Source organism: Galendromus occidentalis, unplaced genomic scaffold (genome assembly GCF_000255335.2).
Source record: "Galendromus occidentalis unplaced genomic scaffold, Mocc_1.1 scf7180000077484, whole genome shotgun sequence".
Classification (NCBI taxonomy): Eukaryota; Metazoa; Arthropoda; class Arachnida; order Mesostigmata; family Phytoseiidae; genus Galendromus; species Galendromus occidentalis.
The window spans coordinates 105,301-125,789 of NW_003805472.1; the positions used below are offsets into that span (position 1 = coordinate 105,301).

The 20,489-nt window shown below is 51.0% G+C and overlaps 5 protein-coding genes across 5 annotated transcripts; 3 read left to right on the top strand and 2 right to left on the bottom strand.

The window, feature by feature from the left end:
• Positions 1–6,452: 6,452 nt before the first annotated feature.
• CysRS-m (cysteine--tRNA ligase-like protein, mitochondrial) lies at positions 6,453–8,702 on the top strand. Its single transcript, XM_003745587.2, has 4 exons — positions 6,453–6,925; positions 7,016–7,505; positions 7,739–7,980; positions 8,147–8,702. The coding sequence occupies exons 1-4, from the start codon at positions 6,630–6,632 to the stop codon at positions 8,700–8,702; spliced, it is 1,584 nt and encodes a 527-aa protein (XP_003745635.1). The 5' UTR covers positions 6,453–6,629.
• A 511-nt stretch (positions 8,703–9,213) lies between these two features.
• LOC100902362 (spermatogenesis-associated protein 20) lies at positions 9,214–11,925 on the bottom strand. The gene is made up of 4 exons (XM_003745588.2): positions 11,712–11,925; positions 11,314–11,551; positions 10,698–11,179; positions 9,214–10,565 (listed from the first exon to the last, which is right to left on the bottom strand). Exons 1-4 carry the CDS (start codon positions 11,923–11,925, stop codon positions 9,313–9,315), a joined length of 2,187 nt encoding a protein of 728 aa, XP_003745636.1. The 3' UTR covers positions 9,214–9,312.
• A 1,774-nt stretch (positions 11,926–13,699) lies between these two features.
• Positions 13,700–14,664, top strand: LOC100902746 (uncharacterized). The gene is made up of 2 exons (XM_003745512.2): positions 13,700–13,891; positions 14,020–14,664. The coding sequence occupies exons 1-2, from the start codon at positions 13,760–13,762 to the stop codon at positions 14,326–14,328; spliced, it is 441 nt and encodes a 146-aa protein (XP_003745560.1). The 5' UTR covers positions 13,700–13,759; the 3' UTR covers positions 14,329–14,664.
• Positions 14,665–14,755: 91 nt separating this feature from the next.
• On the bottom strand, positions 14,756–17,008 carry Nurf-38 (Inorganic pyrophosphatase Nurf-38). The gene is made up of 3 exons (XM_018640426.1): positions 16,810–17,008; positions 15,488–15,851; positions 14,756–15,358 (listed from the first exon to the last, which is right to left on the bottom strand). Exons 1-3 carry the CDS (start codon positions 16,995–16,997, stop codon positions 14,900–14,902), a joined length of 1,011 nt encoding a protein of 336 aa, XP_018495942.1. The 5' UTR covers positions 16,998–17,008; the 3' UTR covers positions 14,756–14,899.
• Positions 17,009–17,865: 857 nt separating this feature from the next.
• On the top strand, positions 17,866–20,262 carry LOC108864525 (uncharacterized). Its single transcript, XM_018640363.1, has 3 exons — positions 17,866–17,974; positions 18,063–18,363; positions 18,471–20,262. The coding sequence occupies exons 2-3, from the start codon at positions 18,323–18,325 to the stop codon at positions 20,260–20,262; spliced, it is 1,833 nt and encodes a 610-aa protein (XP_018495879.1). The 5' UTR covers positions 17,866–17,974; positions 18,063–18,322.
• The last annotated feature ends 227 nt before the right edge of the window (positions 20,263–20,489 follow it).

A 20,489-nucleotide genomic window follows, 5' to 3' on the forward strand; every position in this document is an offset into this window, starting at 1 on the left:
TGTTCGGACAGTATCGCGGACTTCCGCAAGAGATCCGATGCATCGCTGTTTTTGACCGAGCTGCATTGTTCAAAGATTGTGACCACGTAGCACCATCTTACAGCTTCACAATAAAGCCAAGCTTTTCATCGATACCAGCATATTCAGATTCCTCATCTGGTTTTTTCTTCTTACTCTCGAAATAATTCATCATTCATTCGCTGCCCGGAACGTCTATACGCATTGTAGGTAAACTTCTAGCTACACTTCCTAGGTTGGCTCTTGGGACGCCCGATTCCGTTGCGTGCGAGCCTTTTCTCTCCTTTTCACGAGTCTCTCGTCCGAGAACGCCGGGTATCTCAGAGTTGTATGCTCCACGTCGTCTTCCCCGCTGTCTTGACAGCATATGCATCAGCTGGATGGGGCCCGGTCAATTCTCGCGAGATTCCCGGTCTTGCTAGTCTCCCACGTTGTCTGCCATTTTCTTCCCGAGAAGGTTTCTTCCCGGATATCCTCCGTCTGGGTTCGCTGTGTACCGGCCTCGTTACCTACTCCTCTTCTGTTCCTGCTGCGCTCGTCGATCTTAGCCCTCTCCTCGGCGAGGAGCGTCCATGGAACTCTACGCGCCAATACGAAGGTCGCTTCCGTCGCGACTGTTCTGTAGCATCGAGCTATCCGGATTGCCATGATTCGCTTTGCTCGTTCTAGTGTCCTTCGGTTCATTTCTATTCGAAGCGCCTACGAGGACCAGACAGGGGCCGCATACGAGGGTATTGATTGATTGATTGATTTATTAACCATCCCTGGTGTTACAAGGTTTACATTGTAACCAGGAGACCCCATGCGCGGGGGCGAGTCTTCTCAGCTGGTTATAGGTTGGTTGATCCGACGTTTGCAGGGGACATATCTCTTCGTCTCCCGCTCCCATCTTTCTAGACTTCTTTTTGTTCGCTCTACAGTTTCCCGTGTTGAGTCTTCGTGTAGGCCTAGTCTTCTGCGGATCTCTGGCTCAGAGCTATTCTCTTCGTCGCACTCCATGATGACATGTTCCAGGGTTTCGTTGTGGCAGTCGCACCGCTCACACTTTCCATCTATTTCTTCGAACCTGGCTCTGAAGGAGTTTGTGTTGAGGAAACCGGCTCGGGCCCCTGCCAGGAGGGTACTCCCTCTTGTGTTGTCATATACATGATCGATTGTGCCCCTGTTCATTTTGTGTTGCCTGTATCTTTTCAGGCTCGGTTTGGTTTCCATGTTCTCCCTCCATTCCCTGTCAGTGAATGTTCTGATGCGGTCGCACACATCGTTGCGGAAGGCTCTCCAGTGACGTTCTTCAGATTCCACATGTTGCGGTTCATCGAACTCGCACTCATACAGTCTGCTGAGGTGTTTCATTCTTTTGTAAGCCTCACTGAACATGAATATTGATTCGGCGACCGTGGCCAATATACTCACTCCTCTGTTCCTCGAATGCGCCGTAGGTCCTCGGGAGTATCTTTGCGATGTCAGCAGCTTCCCTCCTCGCTTTCGATGCCACATTTCCACATGGGCCTCGCCTGTGAGCCCGCTCTCCAGCGTGACTCCGAGGTAGCTCACACTATCTTTAATTTCGATTCTGTGTCCCTCCAGTAACCGAAGGACCCCGATGCTCGCTAAGAAAGAGAAATCGGCTGCTGAAAGGAGCCCGTGCGTCAAACTGCGGATCGCCTCGGGACCGCCGACCTGTCCCTTGGAACAGGAGAAGCTGCAGAAGCCCTTCACGGATATCTTCACAGCAAAAGAAACCGTGGAGTTGACAACACCTCTCTGCGTGGGTGTTCAATCAGGACTGTGAACGTGGAGGCTGGATCCCGAGACGAACCCCCCCGTCAACGAGATTCACGTCGCCATGATGGGTTCGCCGGGCAGGGAGACATGTGGTCCGGACGATGATCAAAATGTACGCATCAGGACAGGTACAATGCTCGTCCTCCAATGAACTCCGATATTCAATTTCATTGTTTGATGACTGTCACCCCGAAAGGGGAAGGATGCCCTTCAGACCCGCAATCGTGACATGGCATCCCCGGAACAACCTGTATCTATGAACTGCTCTTAAACCTCCTTGAAAGACGACTCTTCCTCTTCCTCGAGGCTTTCGACGCCATTTTTGAAGAGCGGCTCGGTTTTCCTGCCGGACAATCGAGGGTGGCCGCTTGACAGATGCTTTTGAATCAAGTGCAGTAGAGCCTCTTCAAACCGCGGCGCGTCATAATCACGGGTTCGACGCCTCCGACTCGGGCTCGGAATCACTCGTTTGGGACAATTCGGAAACGAGCGGGACTCCTCCTCCCCACATCCTGAATTCGCTGAGTGAGAGCGATTCTCTCGAAGAACTCAATCTTCATCGAGGACGGAGTGATTATTCGAGAGCCGATCGAGAATACAAGTAGTTCGCGCAAGGGGACAGGCTTAGCCCCCTTGGAAGCCCGTTGGCAACTTCGGACAAATTCCTCCTGAATGCCTTCCCCGTGAAGTTCGTCCCTCAGTGTACTTACCAGGGCCCGCAGACTCAGAGCGAACGAAAGTTAGAAAACTTTTAAGAGTCGCCACGATTTCGAGAAGCCGGATGATCTACCTCCTCAACGCGGCGATCCCTTCCGACGAAGACCTTCAGAAGTCCTCCTGGTTGGGACGGACACCAGCTTTCGAGGAATCCAGCAGAGGAAACCGACAAAAGCTTAGAGAGGTTGACCCGGGAATCTCGAGCAGGCCAGCTTAGACAGACGGATCATTGTAGCGATCCGATCGTCGCAGCCGTCACGTGACAGTCGGATTCTTCGTACACGGATGTCATTATGTAGTGTGTCGTGATGGAACGTTCCACCCGCACTGTGTATGAGTAGTACATACGTGAACTCTGTGGAAGCTCATGCCCCCTGTATCGCGCCACAGACTGTACTCACCTCGGATCAGCGAGTGCGTGATCGGATAGAAGGAGCAGAAAGCCTCCGACGCCTCGCGTGTATGACGAAGCCTCATGCCCGGGTCGAGCACAATTTGTCTCATGCCTTTCGAATCAAACTACACGGGAACCTGACGTAGGGTCCAATCGCGTAATGGGTCCTACTTATGTATCCGTCCGCTTTTCTCTGGCACCGATTCTTTCGACTTAGACTGCCATAGTGCAGCGGAAGCCTAGAGCGTCCACCTGAGCAACGTGTCCACTGTCCATGCCTTCCGGGCACCGCGACCAAACCTTATCTGCATAAAGGGACCGATGCCTAGCGGCTCTCTAGTTTGATCATAGATCAGCTTGAATTTATGAGCTGCACGCGGCGAGCGCTGCGAAGAGCTTTCATCTCTCACAATGGCGGAGCATCGAATGATTCTGAACAGTCCGGTACGGCACGCATTGACGACGCGTCCTTCCGCGGTACACCTTGTGATATGGATAAACGTTGTGAGCTTCCGCTGCATGAAAAGTGAAGGGGATCCGCAAGCTCGGATGAGGGCGGATCAAACGCTCGCTTGCCGAGGAATACCGCATCAGGGGAAGCCAAATACGAAAATGTGCGAGAGATCAAAACATTCTCCTGGCGAAATGGGAAAGTCTCTCTTCAGGAAATGATCAGAGACGTCGACGCAAGCCCCGTCATGACTCTATGGGCAGAGGTGTCATACAATAATCCCGATAGCGAATAGAGATCAAGACCCTGAAGTCTTTCGTATTCGTGGTGGGCGCGGTGCCGTCAAATGCTTACGATTCTATACTTGAGCGTTGGAGAGGAGTCCAGAACTATATCTTGAACCACAAGCAGAAGCTGGTGCGTCAGACTTTATATACCTTCACGAGCGGGAATGACAAAATCTATATACAGAGAATATATGAATGAGACCAAAGCTCTGTGAAACCAAAGTTATGCTTCTCCATTCCATGCCCATTCGAGAAGAAGGGGTAAGGGGAAGACAGTTTTCGAGGAAAAAGTCGTTAATCGCTTAAAGGGTGAAGTAGCCCCCTGTGAGATTCAGGGGCAAGACATCGAATTTCGAGATAGCTATAAATATCTGGGAATTACCCTCTGTGATCAACCGAACTACCTACTCCAACAGGAACTGAACTGGAAGAGGGAGGCAAGGAAGGCTAAACAACAATTGCACGCCCAATGTCTATGGACCTTTAACAGATTCGAAATCACACGAATACAATGGAAGGCAACGGGAGTACCGAGACTCACATACGCGAATGCGGTATTAGCGTCCCGGGCCTCAAACCAAATGACGGCTGAATTCGAAAGAATTCAGACTGCAGTTGGGAAATGGGCACTGGGAATAAACGAATATAAAGTTGCGAACGAGTTCGTACAAGGCGAACTCGGGTGGTCAACCTTCGAATCGAGAGAAGCGCAGAGCAAGATCCGATATTTCGCGAGAATAAGCGCGATGGAACCCGACCGGTGGCCACGCATGATACTGTCCATGATGGCCACAACGAAGATAACGACAGCAGCGCTCAGAAGAATGCGCCACCTCAGCGATAAATACTCATGCGGAAACATACCGATAGTATACACAGAGGACCTCAGACCGAGAATGAATCTTTTCAATAATACGGTGAAAAAACATATTAGAGAAAAGATGGAAGAGCTGTGGAGAGAGGGAATGAACTCTAAACCCAGCCTGGAATTGTACAGTATATGGAAGGATACAGCCACCCCAACATATGGACTATATAAAAATAGTCGGGGGAGCGCTCTGTTAGCCCTAGCAAGAGCAGGGATGCTACCGACGAGGTCGCATAGAGCGAAGTACCAACGGATCGAGCCGCACTGTTTGAAGTGCGGCTTAGACGAAGAAACCATTCCTCACATTATGACGGAATGCACTCCTCACCACTTCGATATTGACGAAGTGGCTAGGAGATTGGGTTTCACTGAACAAAGTGACGAAAATCTCATGAGAAAAACAAGAAGACTGCTGGAAGAATGGGAAAGAGAAACCCGGAGGATCTGCTGAGAAATCGCCCCTGAAACAGGGTCTCATGCCTATATGTATATATAGGCTCGAGAGGATCAATAAATACCATACCATACCATACCAGGGTCCACCTGAGGTACCGGTCCGCGTTCCGCTCGGACGCAAGGTGGACCCATTAGATAGGTTTCACCGTTTATCCATAGAGAAGATCGTGCTTTTGAACCGAGGAAAATTACGACTTGCGATTCCAGACGCTCGCATTATTCCAGACATTATTCCAGAATAATGTCCGTGTTCTTACTCGTGAACGCGGATAGAGACTCGGAAGGAATAAAGGCTCCATTGACAGGACAAAACCGCGAAATATTCCAGCTTTTGCGGAATCACCATTTCAACCATTGCGAGAGCATGTGACCGATTTGCCAGGAACTCTGTATCAAGCTTCACTAACTACAGAGCCAACAACACGACGATGTCAATGATGACGGCCGGGACCTGGGAAATTCTCTACGAAATCCACATGTTTACTAAACCGAGTTTATATTAAATCAAGAACTGACTGTATTTGTCTCGGGCTCGACTGCGCCGCGAACTAGACGTAGCTCGATCAACCGATATCTAGCGGTCGTATTTTCTTCTACAGTTTCGGTCGTCTCAGTCTACATTTCCGGTCAAAATAATCGAGCCATACTGAGCTTCGATGTCCTCGTTTGGTCGTTCTGTATGTCTCGAGGAAAGGAAGGAAGCAAACCAACGTACCGTAGGATATGTGTCACAGGAGTTGGATTTGCAAAACAAGTTCGATGTCCGAATTTGAGATACAGTCATCGGAGAAGACGAATTTCGCTTCTTTCTTCGTTTTCAATTGCGTGCGTATTCCCTTTCTGATCCCTGATCCTTCCTGTGCGTACCGTATACCCTTGTGAAGTAATGCCTCTGCCTCTCGTCGTGGCTGGTGTCCTTCCGCACACAAGCGCGAGCATCCGCGAGCATAACCAATAAGGCAGATGGCTCTCGCTCGGACACCGAATGCTCTCTCGAGCTAGGACCTAGGACGCAGTCGGCATCCGAGCCTTTCCCGATCCCGATTCAAGAATTCTTGCTCCTGCTAGTTCCGCGGCAACCCCGCAACTCCGGAGTCGACGGATGCACGGAGAAAAATTTCCGCTCAGTCTCGCGCCGTATTCATGACTGAAGACTCCTCGATTTAACCCGGTACGCTCGCTTACTCCGCACTTTCGAACATACTCAAGCCGACTTTTGAGAGCCAGCGGTTTTCGGTAAAAAGGTAGACATCCATCGCGAATCAATCCTCCAAACTTCTCGATAATCGCAATCGACCATTGGCAAGTAGGAACTCAGCTGCCAGAGGGGAAGAATCGAGGAAGAACTTCAGGGCTTGAAAATGCGCCGCGTGCGAATCAAACGGGGAGATTCGTCTGCTGGAGCTGACAACAAATATTGGACATGGGACATGGCCGCTCCCTGCGCGTTCTCTTTGTGCGAGAGGGTTCAGTTGATCTCGTTCTCTGAATGAATTGAGTTCCTAATATCCCTAATGAATTTCGTTCGATGAGAAGTCCAGCGCTGCGCGATAATCGGCAAAGGTCTCGAGACAAGCCTCAATGAATGCCTTCGGGTTTGAGTCGAATGTTCCGTCGTGCGCGATCCACAGTCCTTAGCCGGCATCTACAGTGATGCTCACGTCAAAAGTGAGACGGCTCGACTTCGGCGGGAAGAATCTCGTCAACAGAGTCAAATGCAGGATCGACAACCTGCGAAACTGCAGCATCACAGGAGCGTCTTCGGCGGGCTCGCCGAAATACCTCTGGAAGGCGCCGCAGGGTCACAGAACCGACTTCTCCGTGTACAACGCGATCGCGAAACGAAAAACGCCGCTCGTTCTTGAGAGGCAGAATGTTGTCAAGTGGTATGCATGTGGTCCGACAGTGTACGATCACTCCCACATCGGTCACGCCTTCTGCTATGTTAGGTCGGTCAGAGAATTTTCCAGACAAGTTTCTCGATAAGATAAAAAAAATTGTCCGTATTCGTCTCCACACTGAATGGCAAATCCTTGCAGGTTCGATATGATACGCCGTCTGCTGGAAAATGCCAACAACTCCGTGATTTTCGCAATGAACATCACGGATATCGATGATAAAATCATCAGACGGAGCAAGGAAACTCAGAGGAGCAGCGTTGATATTGCTCGGGAATTCGAAAAGTCTTTTTTCGAGGATCTGAAAAGCTTGCAAGTTAAGCCACCCTCGATCGTACTCAGAGTAACTGAAAACGTACCCCTCATCGTTGATTTCATTCAGAAACTGCTCGAGTCAGGTTGTGCGTACCAGATCTCAGATGGAATCTATTTCGATACGGAAAAAGACTCAGACTACCCGAGATTCCGCGGAGGGGGAGATGCTTTCACAAGCAGGTTACAGGATGAGAAGCGCCACTTTGCTGACTTCGTCTTATGGAAATTCGCCAAACCTCAAGAGCCTTCTTGGAATGCTCCCTTCGGAGCGGGAAGGCCTGGTTGGCACGTCGAGTGCTCCGCGATGGCTTCGAAGGTGATTACTTCCGACTAGAACTCGATAATCCTATGAATGCTCACAACGTGGAGGGAACTCGAAGGAGCGATTCTGAGAAACGATGAAACTCGTTCCTTTCCTCGGATATCTGCTGCTTCGAATGTCCCAGGATATTTTCAGGAGAGGGAAAGTTCCCAGCTGCATTGTGGTAATTGTAACTGAGTTTCTCCCTAATGAGCTTCGTCTCTGAGAGTCTCTCCTCCTCCATACAGATTTTCGGATCATCGGTTGACATTCACAGCGGCGGAAAAGACCTCGAATTCCCGCATCACGAAAACGAAGAAGCTCAGAGTTGTGCTTATCATTCTTGCTCGAATTGGGCAAAGTTCTATCTGCACTCAGGGCACGTTCAGATCGACTCTAGAAAGATGTCAAAGAGCCTGGGCAATGTTTTGAGCATCAAAGACTATCTGGAAAGCGGCACATCGGACGAGCTCCGGATGATGTGCTTGCGGTGAGTATTTTCCATCCGATGAGAATGAATGGGCGTCTGCGTCACATCTAACTGACCGAGATACGCATGAAGAAAATCGATATGGAGCAACGAGGAGAAATTCTCCATCATTCTCCATAATCTCTTATAATTCTCCATAATTCGAACTTTCCGAATTTTCCCCCAGGGTACCATATCGTTCCGATATTCATTATTCGGATGAACTTCATGCGAGAGCGAAAAAGAATCTCGCGATTCTCAAGTCCATTCTCACTGATTGCGAGGATTATCTCCGGGGCAAGTTCCGGGCGGATGTCAACGAGGAGAAACTTCTTCAGAACCTGTTTTTGACAAAACTCAAAGTTGAAGAGTCCTTCCGAGATGACTTCGATTTCTCCGAGGCCACGACCGCCGTCTTGGACCTGGTCCAAATGCTCGGCGCAGAACTTCAAGAAACTGACGCTCATTCCTCGACGGCGTACGTGGCGGTGTCCTCCTTGAAGGATTTCATTCGGCTGTACTTCGACGTTCTAGGCGTTCGTCTCGGGCGAGAGACTCAGGAGTCGGGAAACGTAGATCGAGCCGAAGACGTTGTACACACTTGCATGAATTTTCGATGTGATGTGCGCTCGGCCGCTCTCGCTATGAAATCTGATGAACGGTTGAATATCTTGAAGCTCTGCGACGGATTCCGTGAGGATCTGAAAGCCAAGGGAATCGTGGTGAGGGACAAGCGAACCTAGGGGATCGCATACCAGTTGAGTTTGACGCACGGGCACTGGATTTGTATAATGTTATCGTTGCCTGTCTCGGACGCGAAATCGCCCGACCTATCGAATAAAGGTATGATATATTTTCGATGGAAGCAGGGAACATTTTGTGTGGCGGCTAGGCAGGCGGCGAAGTCTCAGGAACGGATACTCATGACGGACAATCCAGGAGCGTGATGGATGATTCTATTCCCGGATTTTCCCAAGGCGAGATATTCGCTTGACTTTTCCCTTCTCGTCGGGTGGCCGGTCCGTGACTCACTCGAGTCAGAAGCGGAAGTGCTACGGAGGATGCGAGCATGAGGAAGTCTACTGAGTGCGCGACGGAAGCCTGAAATAAGCAGAACTTGGGCGACGGCAACAAACAGATCGAGGAACAGGATATATGTTACTGAGGCGTGATAGGTTTTTCAATCGACATGGTTGATGAAACTCTCGCGACGCTCTTGAAAAGTTCCGCGAGTGTTCATTAATTTTTCATATTTATTTCTATATCAAGGCGAGAGTATTTCTCAAGTTCTATGAACAAGTAGGGCTAGAGCCTCCCCTGTTTCTATTTACAAAAGATAGATATCGAGCAAGATCAACGTTGTAGCTCCCTCCTCAAATCGTCAATATCATTGATCGGGGGAAGGCAGGATAGATCCTTGCAAACGTAAGCGGTGACTTCACCATTGACCGCAGGATACTGTTCTTTAGTGAAGCCGAGTTCACTGACGGATCGAGCCGCGAAAACGATACTGAAACCTCTAGCTTCTTCGTCACAAACCCGTTTGAAATCGGAGATTTCATCGTCTTCGGCGGAAAGTATGATCTTCGTTGGAGGCTCCACAAGATACATGAGAGAACTGACCATCTCCGGTAGTGCGATCGGGACTTTGGACAATCGCTCAGCGAAGAGCTTAACAGTTTTGTTTGCTTTTGTGCGATATGGTTCGTGATCGAAAATATGGTAGAGCCGGATCAAGTTGGCGATGCTCACCGAGTTAGCACTCGGTTCTGCTCCATCGTGATCGTCTTTGAGTACGTAAATTATGTTAGATCCTCCTCCCGAAAAGAGAAAATAACCTCCATTCGTCTCATCCCAAAATTGTCTATTTTGACTATCCTGCAAAATCTTCGCGAAGAGTAGGAGCTGCTCATCGAGCGTAGCGTCATATAATTGCAGGAGACCGGATATCACGAAAGCGTAGTCTTCCAGCACGCCAGGAATAGGTTTTTCGAGCTGTTCCACACGCGCTGCGTCCCCTTCGCCTTCGGTGTAGGCACTGCGGTAAAGTCTCTGGTTCTCGCGATCAAAAAGATTCGCCCGGATGAAGTCGACGGCTTTCAACGCCCGCTCCGCATACGCGGGTCGTTTCAGGACTACGGACGCTTTAGCCAACGCCGCGATCATCAGTCCGTTCCAGGCCGAGACAATTTTGTTGTCGAGGTGAGGTCGAGGACGACTTTCTAGCCGTCGTTGTAGAAGTTTCCGCTTCGCTGACTCGAGGATCTCGTCGAGAGGGTCCCCGTCCTCGAGGTCGATGACTTTTGCCATGTCATTGATATTCTGATCATATGAATCAGGATAGCGGTAAAACAGTGTGTTCTGGTTCAGGAGTTCTCCTTGAGCATCGTGGTGAGGATCGACGTTTCCTTGCTCGTCGACACCGAAGAATTCGCAGAAAACCTTGGCTTCTTTCTTCGAGAGTATTTTCTGGATTTCAGCCATGGTCCAAACATAGAAGGCTCCTTCTTTCTTGTGGTCCGATGAATCGAAACTCTCGAGGCTGTCCGCGTCCTCCGCGCTGTAGAATCCTCCTTGAGGGTGAGAGAGATCTCTCATGACGTAATCTGAAAATCCGAGGACGGCTTGAGACCTTATCATCAGGTCCGGGTTTTCTCGATGCAAGAATATTTTAGTCAGAGGAAGAGCTGAGTGTCCTCCATTGATTTCGCTACTCCTCATGTACAAAGCGCTCGTACCTGCGATTCCCGTAGCGACACCTCCGAAGAAGCTGGCGATCTCTGGTTTGATTCCAGGCATTCTCAAGTAGGAACAGTACAGCGCCAGAATTTGGGCTTGATCGTACAGCATTTTTTCAAAATGTGGGACCTGCCATGCCGCATCCACAGTATACCTATGAAATCCTCCCCCAAGATGATCATGGATGCCTCCCGTGGCCATTTCCTTGAGCTGCCTCTCGACTATATCAACACCCATTCTATTGTTTTGGAAATGGAATAAATTCATGTAGAAATTCCCGTTGACGCACTGTGGGAAGCGGGGCTCTTTGACGAAGCCGATCAGGTGCTTCTGCAGAATGAGCGAACAATCTTTTATGCATTGTGAAGGCTGGAAACTCTCCGCGGCCTCTAGATTCTCTCTTAGGTTCGAAGCTCTGGCCAGCATTGCCGTTATGCGATCGGAGTCCGCTTTTATCTTCTCGTTCTTCGACGAATGCCACCTGCGAGTAGAGAATGAAAATCTGTCATATCCGAGCGGCTGTCTGGGTGCAATGAGAGATATCGAGCTTCGAAGCTCACGGCGACAATCAGAGGGGACGTGGAGAAAATGACGCGGACGGGGTCGCGCACTCACTTGTCGTCGAGCATCAGCAAGATGGTTTTGAAGCCAGCCAAACCGTACTGATTGTCTTCGGGAGGAAAATAGGTGCCGCCGAAAATCGGCTTCAGTTCAGGCGTCAGCCACACCGAGAGAGGCCAGCCACTGTGACCCGAAGTCACTTGGACGTACGTCATATAAATTTTGTCGATATCAGGACGCTCCTCGCGATCGACTTTGATCGAGACATAGCGATCATTCAAGATTTTCGCCACTGGAAAGGAAACCCTCAAGTGTCAACAACCTCGGCTCGATCCTCGTTCTTGGGAGTTCAGTATGGGATCGCACACTTGATCGATTAGCTCCCCGGAACGGTCCCTGATGATTAACCGTAGCTCCGAGAGCTCGCCCCGCGAGTGCGCGGTTCCACGAACCTTCTTCGTTTTCGAAACTCTCACGCTCCATGACATGGCACCAATGACAGGTAGAGTAGCCTATACTCAGGAAGATCAGCTTGTTGTCCCTCCGGGCGGCTTCGAAAGCCTCGTCCTCCCATGAGAACCAAGCTACGGGATTGTGCGCATGTTGGAGAAGATACGGACTGCGCTCGTTCACCAGACGATTCACCGGGGAGCCGCCGAACGCCATCCTTGACAAGCAGCGACGCAAATGCGTCAGCATGGAGACTCGAGACCTGTCCCTTTTCTCGACGACCCTCACAAGCAGCACGAAATGAGAGCACGAATGGGATTGATTTCCTCCGGCTGATGGTTCACTGTATATGTTTCACATTCCGGGAAGACACCTGTGTTATTGTTGTTGTCTCACATATGGACGACGACCCAGCAGTGCTGCACATGTTGGTCTGCTCGATGGCGCAAGCTTCGAATGGAGAAGGGAAAGTTTTTCATGCTTGATTATGAGACAGAACCCCTGCGTGTCCGCACAGCTATCCAACCAAACGACTCTCCATTTCCGCCATCGAATTTGTGTCCTCCCGACGTGCGAGCTCCGAGAGCGATGACTGATCGGGACTCCTGGCGCGCGATTGAGAATGCGGTGAAGGTTGGCCTTTACCGGGCTCGTAGTCAGCAGACTTTCCTGCTCGGCGGAAGTTCGTTCTGCCGAGAAAGCTTGGCGGGCTGAGCTGCTGTCACTAGGACGAATCTCGGGGGCACGAACCATTTTCGAGAGTATGTATAAAAAGCAATCGTCAGTGCGCATTATGCTGTCAGCAATACCCTAAATTAGTGAGTCTGCCCTCGAGCAGCTGAAAGACTTCGAATCGAGCGGCGAGTAGTCGGAGGTAGTCCCGACGCGACGGCTCTAATTGCTTCCCGCTGACGGTTTTCAGGACCCAAGCTCCGAAAATTCCTTCGGTGCCAGCCGAGGATCGAGGATCTGCAATCGCAATCGCCTCCTGAAATTACGAAATCTCTTTATAGCGTCCAGGACCTCCTAGTCGATCCACCGATCTCGGCGCCAAAGATCGATCCCCCTCCGCACAGTCACCAAGTACGAGTCTAGAATTCAGGTTTTCTCTCCAACTTCTAGCACGCAGCTTCTTCTGAGCTCTCACTGCTGTTAGAGCCGACTCCTTCCAAAAAAGTTTTCCCAGCCGCGTATTCAGGGGGAAGAGGGGGGGGGCATCGTGTTTTCCCGAGTTTTCGGGGCCGCAGTCATCGTGTGCCCCCCCTCCCTGCTGCAGTCGCTCTTCGAAAAATTCAGTCATAACTTCGGCTTGGGTCAGAGTCTGGGTGAGATGAGTGAGTTCTACCGTCGAACATAAGTCTGGCCAGGAGATATCCCAGATCCCTTCTCCAAGAATCGCCCTCGAATCGATGCGAAGAAATTTTACGGAAATGATTGCTCCGCGGGCGAGTACCCGCGGGGGTGACGCTCTGTGGTCTATAGGATCCTGTAGGTCCTCGGATAAGAGAGGATCCACTGGAAGGGAGCACGAAACAAGAAAAGTGGTTCAGACAGGCATGGGCGGGTGATCTTGAAGCGGGTCGTGCTGATGACGATTCTTGATCAGGCATCAGGCGCAATAACGGTTATCAGGCGCAGAACACTCAAACATTCATGTCATTGGCTGAAATGATCAATTTCCCGTTTGTGCCGATACGGCGATAGCTAAGTGTGTCCCACAGCAGTCGAGATCTAAATGGCCTTGTCCCTGCGATCCACCCTCGGGAGACCGAATGTGCAGGGGCGCGTGTTGGGCGCATCGAAGACGACGAGGTATCGTCGCCTTTCCAAAGATGAAGCTTCGAGCTGAGCTTCATCCGTTACGCTCTGATTCCGTTCGGACCGATACATCGACATCTAACGACGAAGTCGCATGGTACGCTGCACGTTCGCACGACGCACCTCAGCCTCGATGTCATGCAGAATCCAGACGTCCTCTGATCGTAAACTCGCAGAATGAACGAATTCGAGGATCGGGGAAGACGCGTCGTGTTGGCTTGAAGTAGCGAACATGGACTCCGACAGCAGATGCCCTGCGCAAGATGGATCGAACCGAAAAATTTGCGGAGCCCCGGACAGAGTCCACGAGATCTCCTTCCGAGGCTGTCCTTTGAGCCTCCCTGGTACGCGGCACAAAGTAAAGGTGAGTTCTTCGGTTTCTCCCGGGGGGTAGCTCTCCGACTTCATGTTCTGAAAATTCTGCCCTCATGTTGACTCACGGCTGTGAGATAGACAATCGACTAACATTTCCCGATGGCGGATCCCTCCCAGTTGGAACGTTTCCATGGAGTGGAATTGCTTCTAGTTCTTCTCGACGAGAAAAGCGAACCATACTGCAGTTTGCGGTATCTGGAGGCAGCACTGGGTCAACCTGATCTCGAAACATATCTGGCAAAGCTCGGCATACTTTTAAATGTCACCAAATTGGAAGATGCCGGAATCCTTCCCGACATCATCAACCTAAGGTCGGGGATAATGGAAGAGGAGCCCCTCCTCATCAAGCTCCGCGCGGTTAGCTGCATCGTGAAACAGATCGGTTTGGGCCATCACACGACGGACACCATCACGAGGAACACCTGAGGGTGCGCATGAGACTGATACGCTCAGATCGTGTCAGAATATTCTCATCTCAGTTTCCGCCGAGAATCCTCGTGAAATTACTACGACTACCTCCGGTCACCAGCTCAATCTTGTACGGACAGTTCTCCCTCGACCGACAGTAACCACGACGAGCGAAGATTCGAAAATTCGATGACATCGCAGCAATTCCAGGACCGTGAGAATGAAAATCCAAATGATTGTGTGCTTTTCATGAATCTCGGCTCCGAGAGAGCTGTAGCATCGGAATTTATATTAAGGCCAGACGTACGTTGTCTTCCAGAATTTTAATAAAGACTTTATTGATGACTCATTAACCCGATGTACTCGACTCCAGCGATTCCGACTCAAAGATCCGACCAGCTAGCAAAGCGGTTGCACAACGGAATACACGAGGTCGATTTTTAAGCGTTTATTTGTCGCATACCAATGGAATGCTTTTATTAGAAGAATCAGTTGAGAAAAATCTACCCCCTCCCGGGCTTCCTATAAAGGCATCAGATCAACGTCGCTGCTCCCCGACTCTCAGCCGCGAAATTCATGACTCGGCAGGTCAGACGAGCTCGAGTTTGTCGTTGAGATAGTACCACTTATCGACGAGGCTGTCCGAGACCGGATTCGGAACATAAATAGGTGAAGATTCCACAATCGATGACGCTTCCTCGGGGGAGATACCGCTAGGGCCGGGCACCCGGACAGCCGCGCAGTTGATCTTGGGATCGGGTTTCGCTATCAGGTCTGTCCAGTACGAATGGGTTTCTTTGATGATGCTTTCGGCGAAATCGCGATCCTTGACTTCACCGTCGAATGCGAATTGATTGGCGGGTTTCCCGTCGGGAATCTTGTAGATCTTGAACCACTCTACGGTCGCTTTCAGCAGGCCAGGACAGTGCTGCTCGACGTCCTGAATGTTATTCAATTTCGAGGCCAATGGGTCGAGGACGTCGATGGCAATGACCTTCCAGTCCGTTTCGCCCTCGTCGATAAGCGCCAGAATTCCGAGAGCCTTGACCTAGAAATCGAAATACATTATTATGAAATATAAAAGCGGACGGTCTCCGACCGATATGGCGTTCTAGGGGTTCTCTCGTCCCTTCGGGTCGATATACGCATGAATTTGAGGGCTTGAAGCGCTCCCGACCTGGATGACGTCTCCTCGATTCGCTACTCGATGACCGATTTCGCAGACATCGATGGGATCGTTGTCGCCCTTGCAATTAGTGTTGTGATCGACCTTCCCTGGGTCTTCCCACGTCTGCGGGATCGCGCCGTAATTCCAGATGTAACCGTGGTGGGGAAAGGGGTTCTTCACGAATCGGAGTTTGTTGTTCTTGGTGTCCTGCTTTATGGGGTTCAGCGGTTCACCGGTGGCGATTTCCATTTTGGCGTTTGACCATCGGGGAACTTCAACGACCATGTTGTAAATTTTCTTGTCGCTATCCGCGAACAAGGGAATATCGTGGAACGGTGACAGCGCTTGGCCGCTCTCATCCTGGATGAAAAGTCTGCAAGAAACGACCTCCGTTACAAATTCTGAGGGTCGCATGCTCTCGGCCTCTTAGAGGACAAATCGTCATGTCGTTCCTTGCTTCTTCACAGTTTCACAATGAGTCGGCTATCATCTCGACGGGTGTCACGGAAAGGGCATCGATCTTCGATCGCTCGAAAAATTACCGCCGGCTCTGAGCTAGAGCCAACTTCCGCTCCGGTGTTGCTCGGACAACACGACTCTTCCACGAGACGGTCACAAAGTTCGAGAAGCGACTTACGCGAGTTGGTGCCGAATGATATCATTGACACTGAACTTTAGAGAAACGATTATTCAATTCGACTTCTCGCTCAACTTCCTCGAAGAAGAAGCGACTGAGCCCGGTGCCGCTCCCCTGGCTTCTTTGCAGCAGAGAATCGATTATTATGCAAGGAGAAATGTGAAAGCGGGAATTTAGCGTTCCGCGCGAGACACTAGTCAGCGAACTCCCAACGATACAGATAGTCCAAGTCCGGCGCCTAGAGCTCAATGCCACGTTTCGATAACGTTGGTGATATTCCAAGAGCCAAAACAGTTTTGACCGCCGCCCGTAGACGAGTAAACGAGAACTATCAAAAATGACAGATTGCGGCGTTCGAAGAGCACGTGTCGATCTTCTTCGAGAGAGACAGCCCAGATCGAATGTCTCTATACGCGCGCCGTATGCTCAAGATCAACATGAGGATAAGCCAAACCAATCGACTCGAGAGGTCACACAAGAGAACAGATTGGTGGCGAGCACTTGTCAGAAACCGCATGATTGCTATCAGTCGATGACATTTGCTCGTTGAAGACGAACACTCGATTCGACCCATCCCGCGTATCTTCGATACTAGAACACATGACGTGATTCTGATCTGAGACTTGGAACTCTGGAACTTGGACCACAGGTGGCGAGGGATCGGGATGACTTAACAAGAATAATATGTACTTGCCGGTAGGACGGAGTATTTTCAGTTCCGCGCTCGACGATGCTGTACTTCGGCATGCTTGCGAAATTCCGATATGTCACAGGGAAAGATCTCTTGGAAGTGGTCTTGACTTTACACACCACACGCGCTCTCGTCAGTGCAGCCGAAGAGCGGACGGTTTGCAGGCAGCTGCTCAAGCCCCTCCGGAACATCGAGTGACTGTTCGGCCGAGTGTCGTCTGCTTGATGATGACTTGGTCGCCCTCTCACTCTCACCCAGAACTTCTGGGGCTGCTGCTGTCGTCGTCAACACCTAGGCCCCTGAAGCCGCTCAACGGGGCCTTATGAGAAGGTAGTAGACAGCTGATAACGCGCGACCGGCAGAGACATAAAGGGGCACAGATGATCTCTTCCAACTTCTCGATCGCGAGCGGGCGATCAATCCGAGAGTGCCGCGCTCTCACGTCAGCATATTTCTGGAATCTGAGATCTTCGATTCCCTCAGTGACGAAGATGCAAGATAGAGATCATTTCTCGTGGTCTGGTATTCACTCCTCCGCCGATAGGGAATGATCCATCTTGGAATGTGTTCCAATGAAGGGAACGAGGGCCGCGCCTTGCCCCCTGCTAGCTCGCTCGCTCGGACTCGAGGGCAAACGCGCTTACCGTTGTGTGAATATCTACACCTTTTCCCCGTCGAGTCCCCATTCTTTCCCCCAATTTCTGCCTACTTGCTCAGACGCATCGGTGCACCGCTTTCGTTATTCGCTCATCCCAATTCGAATTTCGCGCCAGACAGCAATCGCCCGAGGTCTCGATTCTATGAAAAAAGGAACGTCCCGCAAGGATCACGCCGTCTCGCGAGAGCCCCGACATTCGACCCTTCCAACGGCGATAGAGTTGGCCCGCGCTCGACATGTAGGATCAGCTTGACCCTTGAAGTTCTTTTTCCCGGGTTATATAATCGAGGTGTCTGCTAAAATGACAGAAAGAGGAGGAGGATGTGAAGTGGACATCAACAAGATTCGGCTCTGCCTGGTGAGGGTAAGCACGACAAACACGGCATGAGGGGAATTTTGACAAGCTCGAGTGCATCGTCGTTGGCGAATCTCACGCCCTGAGACAGAATTCTAAGTCAACTCGAGAAACAAGAAGCTGAGCCTTTTCTCGGACGATCGATACTGATAGCGGTAAGTTTCTCGGAACAACTTTGCCCGCTGAGCGCGAATCGGAGGATTCAACTATGAGTGTCGTTGAGGGAAATCCATTCTCCCGCAGGAAGCGATGACAGAACGCTCTCGTCGAATATTAGAATTCGCTTCCCGAATTCCCTCGGTGCACCAATGGAGCTTGGTGGAACAGGGCCTGAGAGCGGGAGACTCTATATGATCTGACTGATCAGCTGATCTGTTCACAACCGCCAAGATTCGGCTTCCAATCCCTCATTCGAATTTCGACTGGCCAGACTCCTGCGTGTGACCACGCACGGAGCTCCAGGGGATCGATCGATTCCCGCTCTGGAAGCAACGTCCTCCAAGATGTCGGGCAACCGTGAAGCGGAAACTGAGGTTTCCCGCAGGTAAGACGATTTTTTCAGAGGACACAGTGGATCGGATTTCTCGTTTTCGGATTCTCGGAATCGCTCCACGGCAACCGACATTAACCTCATGTTTTCATCTGATCCAGGATAAATCTTCTCGACTTGCCCGACGAGATGTTGGAGCACATCCTTCGATGGCTCGATTCCCTCTCGTTGGTGGCGCTCTCGATAACCTGTGAGAGCCTGCGCCGGCGTCTCGCTCAATTCAGCTCGAAACTCAAAACGCTAGCAGTTACAGACGTGCTCTTGGAATACGCCGCTCGCAACTCGTCGAACATCCGAACGCTAGACCTCACCAACTGTCGCGCGGAGCCTTCGGTTTTGGAGGAGCTCATCCTGCGATGCCGAAGCGTCGAAGAGCTCAAGGTCGTCAACTCCGGCTTGAAGTCGCTCCAACTGCTCAACGTGCTCAATTCATTGGAGTTTATCGAGAGCTTGAGCTTCAGTTTTTTCGACATACCGGGAAATGCGGACAAGTCAATATTTGGAGCTTATCCTTCGATCAAGAGAGTTTACATGGAAGCGGCTCCTCTCATCCGGGCGTTCAGTCCCATCCTGGATTTTTTGAACGCGTGCACCGAGATGGAGTTCGTGCACATCGCGTTCGTCGGGCGCGAGCGCTCAACGCATAACTACCGATCACGCACAAGCTGTCTGGATGAAAACCTGTGGAGAACCCTTCACACTGTCCTCTTCTCATGCCATTTTTCTTCGCATTCGACTCGAGATCAGCTCGCTCGGGACTTGGTGCAGTTCTGCTCGGCGAGTCCTGAGCTGAAATTTTGGGTTAGGGATTGCATGCGCTTCTGCGAACTCCTACCAGGAGTGGATACGCGAGGCGTGACCGAAATCGCTGCCTGCAAAGACATTTCTACGCTGGAGGACATCTGCAATTGCAACGTCAAACTGCCTCAGGGAACCCTCGTGGGATCCATGACCCTACTCAATGGACAAGCCGTGGAACATATGATTGAGCTTGATCTGACAAATTTCCACGGGGAATTTTCTGATTGGGAGACTTTGACCCGTGCCGCTCCACGTCTGGAAGCCCTGGCGATCCCGATCTGCTATGTACCCAAACTGCCAGACGGCGTGTTGGGCTTGGAGCACGACGACCCCCTGGTCCGAGAGAAGTCCCTCGCATTGATCCGAGAATGCGAGGAAAACTGCAGCGTCGTACATGCACTGAAGAAGATCGTGTTGAAGAGACTGTACATAACTGGGTTGCCGTTCGCTCATTCGACATCATGCGCACAATGTCGAATCCGTTGGAAGACGTACGTTCTGGGAAAACTCGTCGTGCTGACATCTTTGGAAGAGCTGACGCTGGCGTACATCAACCCCCCTATTCTGGGTTTCGAGAATCTGGTACATCCAGGAATAAGAACGGCTCGATTCTCGTTTCTGGGCTTGAGTGAGAATGCCGATCTCAGAAGTTTCATGGAAGGGTGCAAGAGTCTAGAATTCTTCAAAATCGGAGCCATGGATCTGCCCTTGGAGGAGCCAGCCTTCTGGAACGCCATTTCATCGGGCGGCACGCTCAAGCAAGTCTGCATTTCGAGGGAACTGATGACTGCCTCGAATACGATCCCTGAAGAAATTTCTCGGAAGTCCCTCCCTCGACTGTTGAAGAACATCGAGGTTCTCCATCTTCACATCCCTGAAAAACACAGCGCGCTGGAAAATGTTATGGAAGATCGGATTGCCAAGGAAAACGCACTTAGAGCGACCAACAAAATCCGCTTCTTGGCCCCGCCATGTCCTACCTTGGGCTGCGTGCAATTCGTTAATCTCATCCAGGCGGTGCCCGGGCGCGCTTTGTGCTGCTCGAGGAATTTCATCGGAACGATCCCCTGCGAAGGTTGGACCAACGAATGAGAGATAGCCGTCAATCAGGCAGTCAATCAACCGCTGCTTATGGAGCTCCCTTCCGCTGCAGAGGAGCTTGACGGCACCTGAGGAGAGAAATACGGCTCGACGGTGCAATGTTGGACAGAGACGGGCCGGGCTGCTCGCAGCAGCAGTGATGACTTTTGCTCGGGTCTCAGCTTGTTCGATGGGCTGGCTGTTTGATACAGAATTTAATTCACGCTCGAATTCGCCGC

Coding starts and splice junctions, on each gene's coding strand:
- LOC100902362 (XM_003745588.2), bottom strand. CDS start 11,925: ATGGCGTTCGGCGGCTCCCCGGTGAATCGTCTGGTGAACGAGCGCAGT. Junction 11,552..11,711: donor GAGTTTCGAAAACGAAGAAG/GTTCGTGGAACC, acceptor TTTCCTTTCCAG/TGGCGAAAATCTTGAATGAT. Junction 11,180..11,313: donor TTGCTGATGCTCGACGACAA/GTGAGTGCGCGA, acceptor CTCTACTCGCAG/GTGGCATTCGTCGAAGAACG.
- Nurf-38 (XM_018640426.1), bottom strand. CDS start 16,997: ATGTTCCGGAGGGGCTTGAGCAGCTGCCTGCAAACCGTCCGCTCTTCG. Junction 15,852..16,809: donor GAAAATACTCCGTCCTACCG/GCAAGTACATAT, acceptor CGTTTCTTGCAG/ACTTTTCATCCAGGATGAGA. Junction 15,359..15,487: donor ATCGAGGAGACGTCATCCAG/GTCGGGAGCGCT, acceptor TTCGATTTCTAG/GTCAAGGCTCTCGGAATTCT.
- CysRS-m (XM_003745587.2), top strand. CDS start 6,630: ATGCTCACGTCAAAAGTGAGACGGCTCGACTTCGGCGGGAAGAATCTC. Junction 6,926..7,015: donor CACGCCTTCTGCTATGTTAG/GTCGGTCAGAGA, acceptor AAATCCTTGCAG/GTTCGATATGATACGCCGTC. Junction 7,981..8,146: donor CTCCGGATGATGTGCTTGCG/GTGAGTATTTTC, acceptor ATTTTCCCCCAG/GGTACCATATCGTTCCGATA.
- LOC100902746 (XM_003745512.2), top strand. CDS start 13,760: ATGGACTCCGACAGCAGATGCCCTGCGCAAGATGGATCGAACCGAAAA. Junction 13,892..14,019: donor GTACGCGGCACAAAGTAAAG/GTGAGTTCTTCG, acceptor GATCCCTCCCAG/TTGGAACGTTTCCATGGAGT.
- LOC108864525 (XM_018640363.1), top strand. CDS start 18,323: ATGTCGGGCAACCGTGAAGCGGAAACTGAGGTTTCCCGCAG. Junction 18,364..18,470: donor GAAACTGAGGTTTCCCGCAG/GTAAGACGATTT, acceptor CATCTGATCCAG/GATAAATCTTCTCGACTTGC.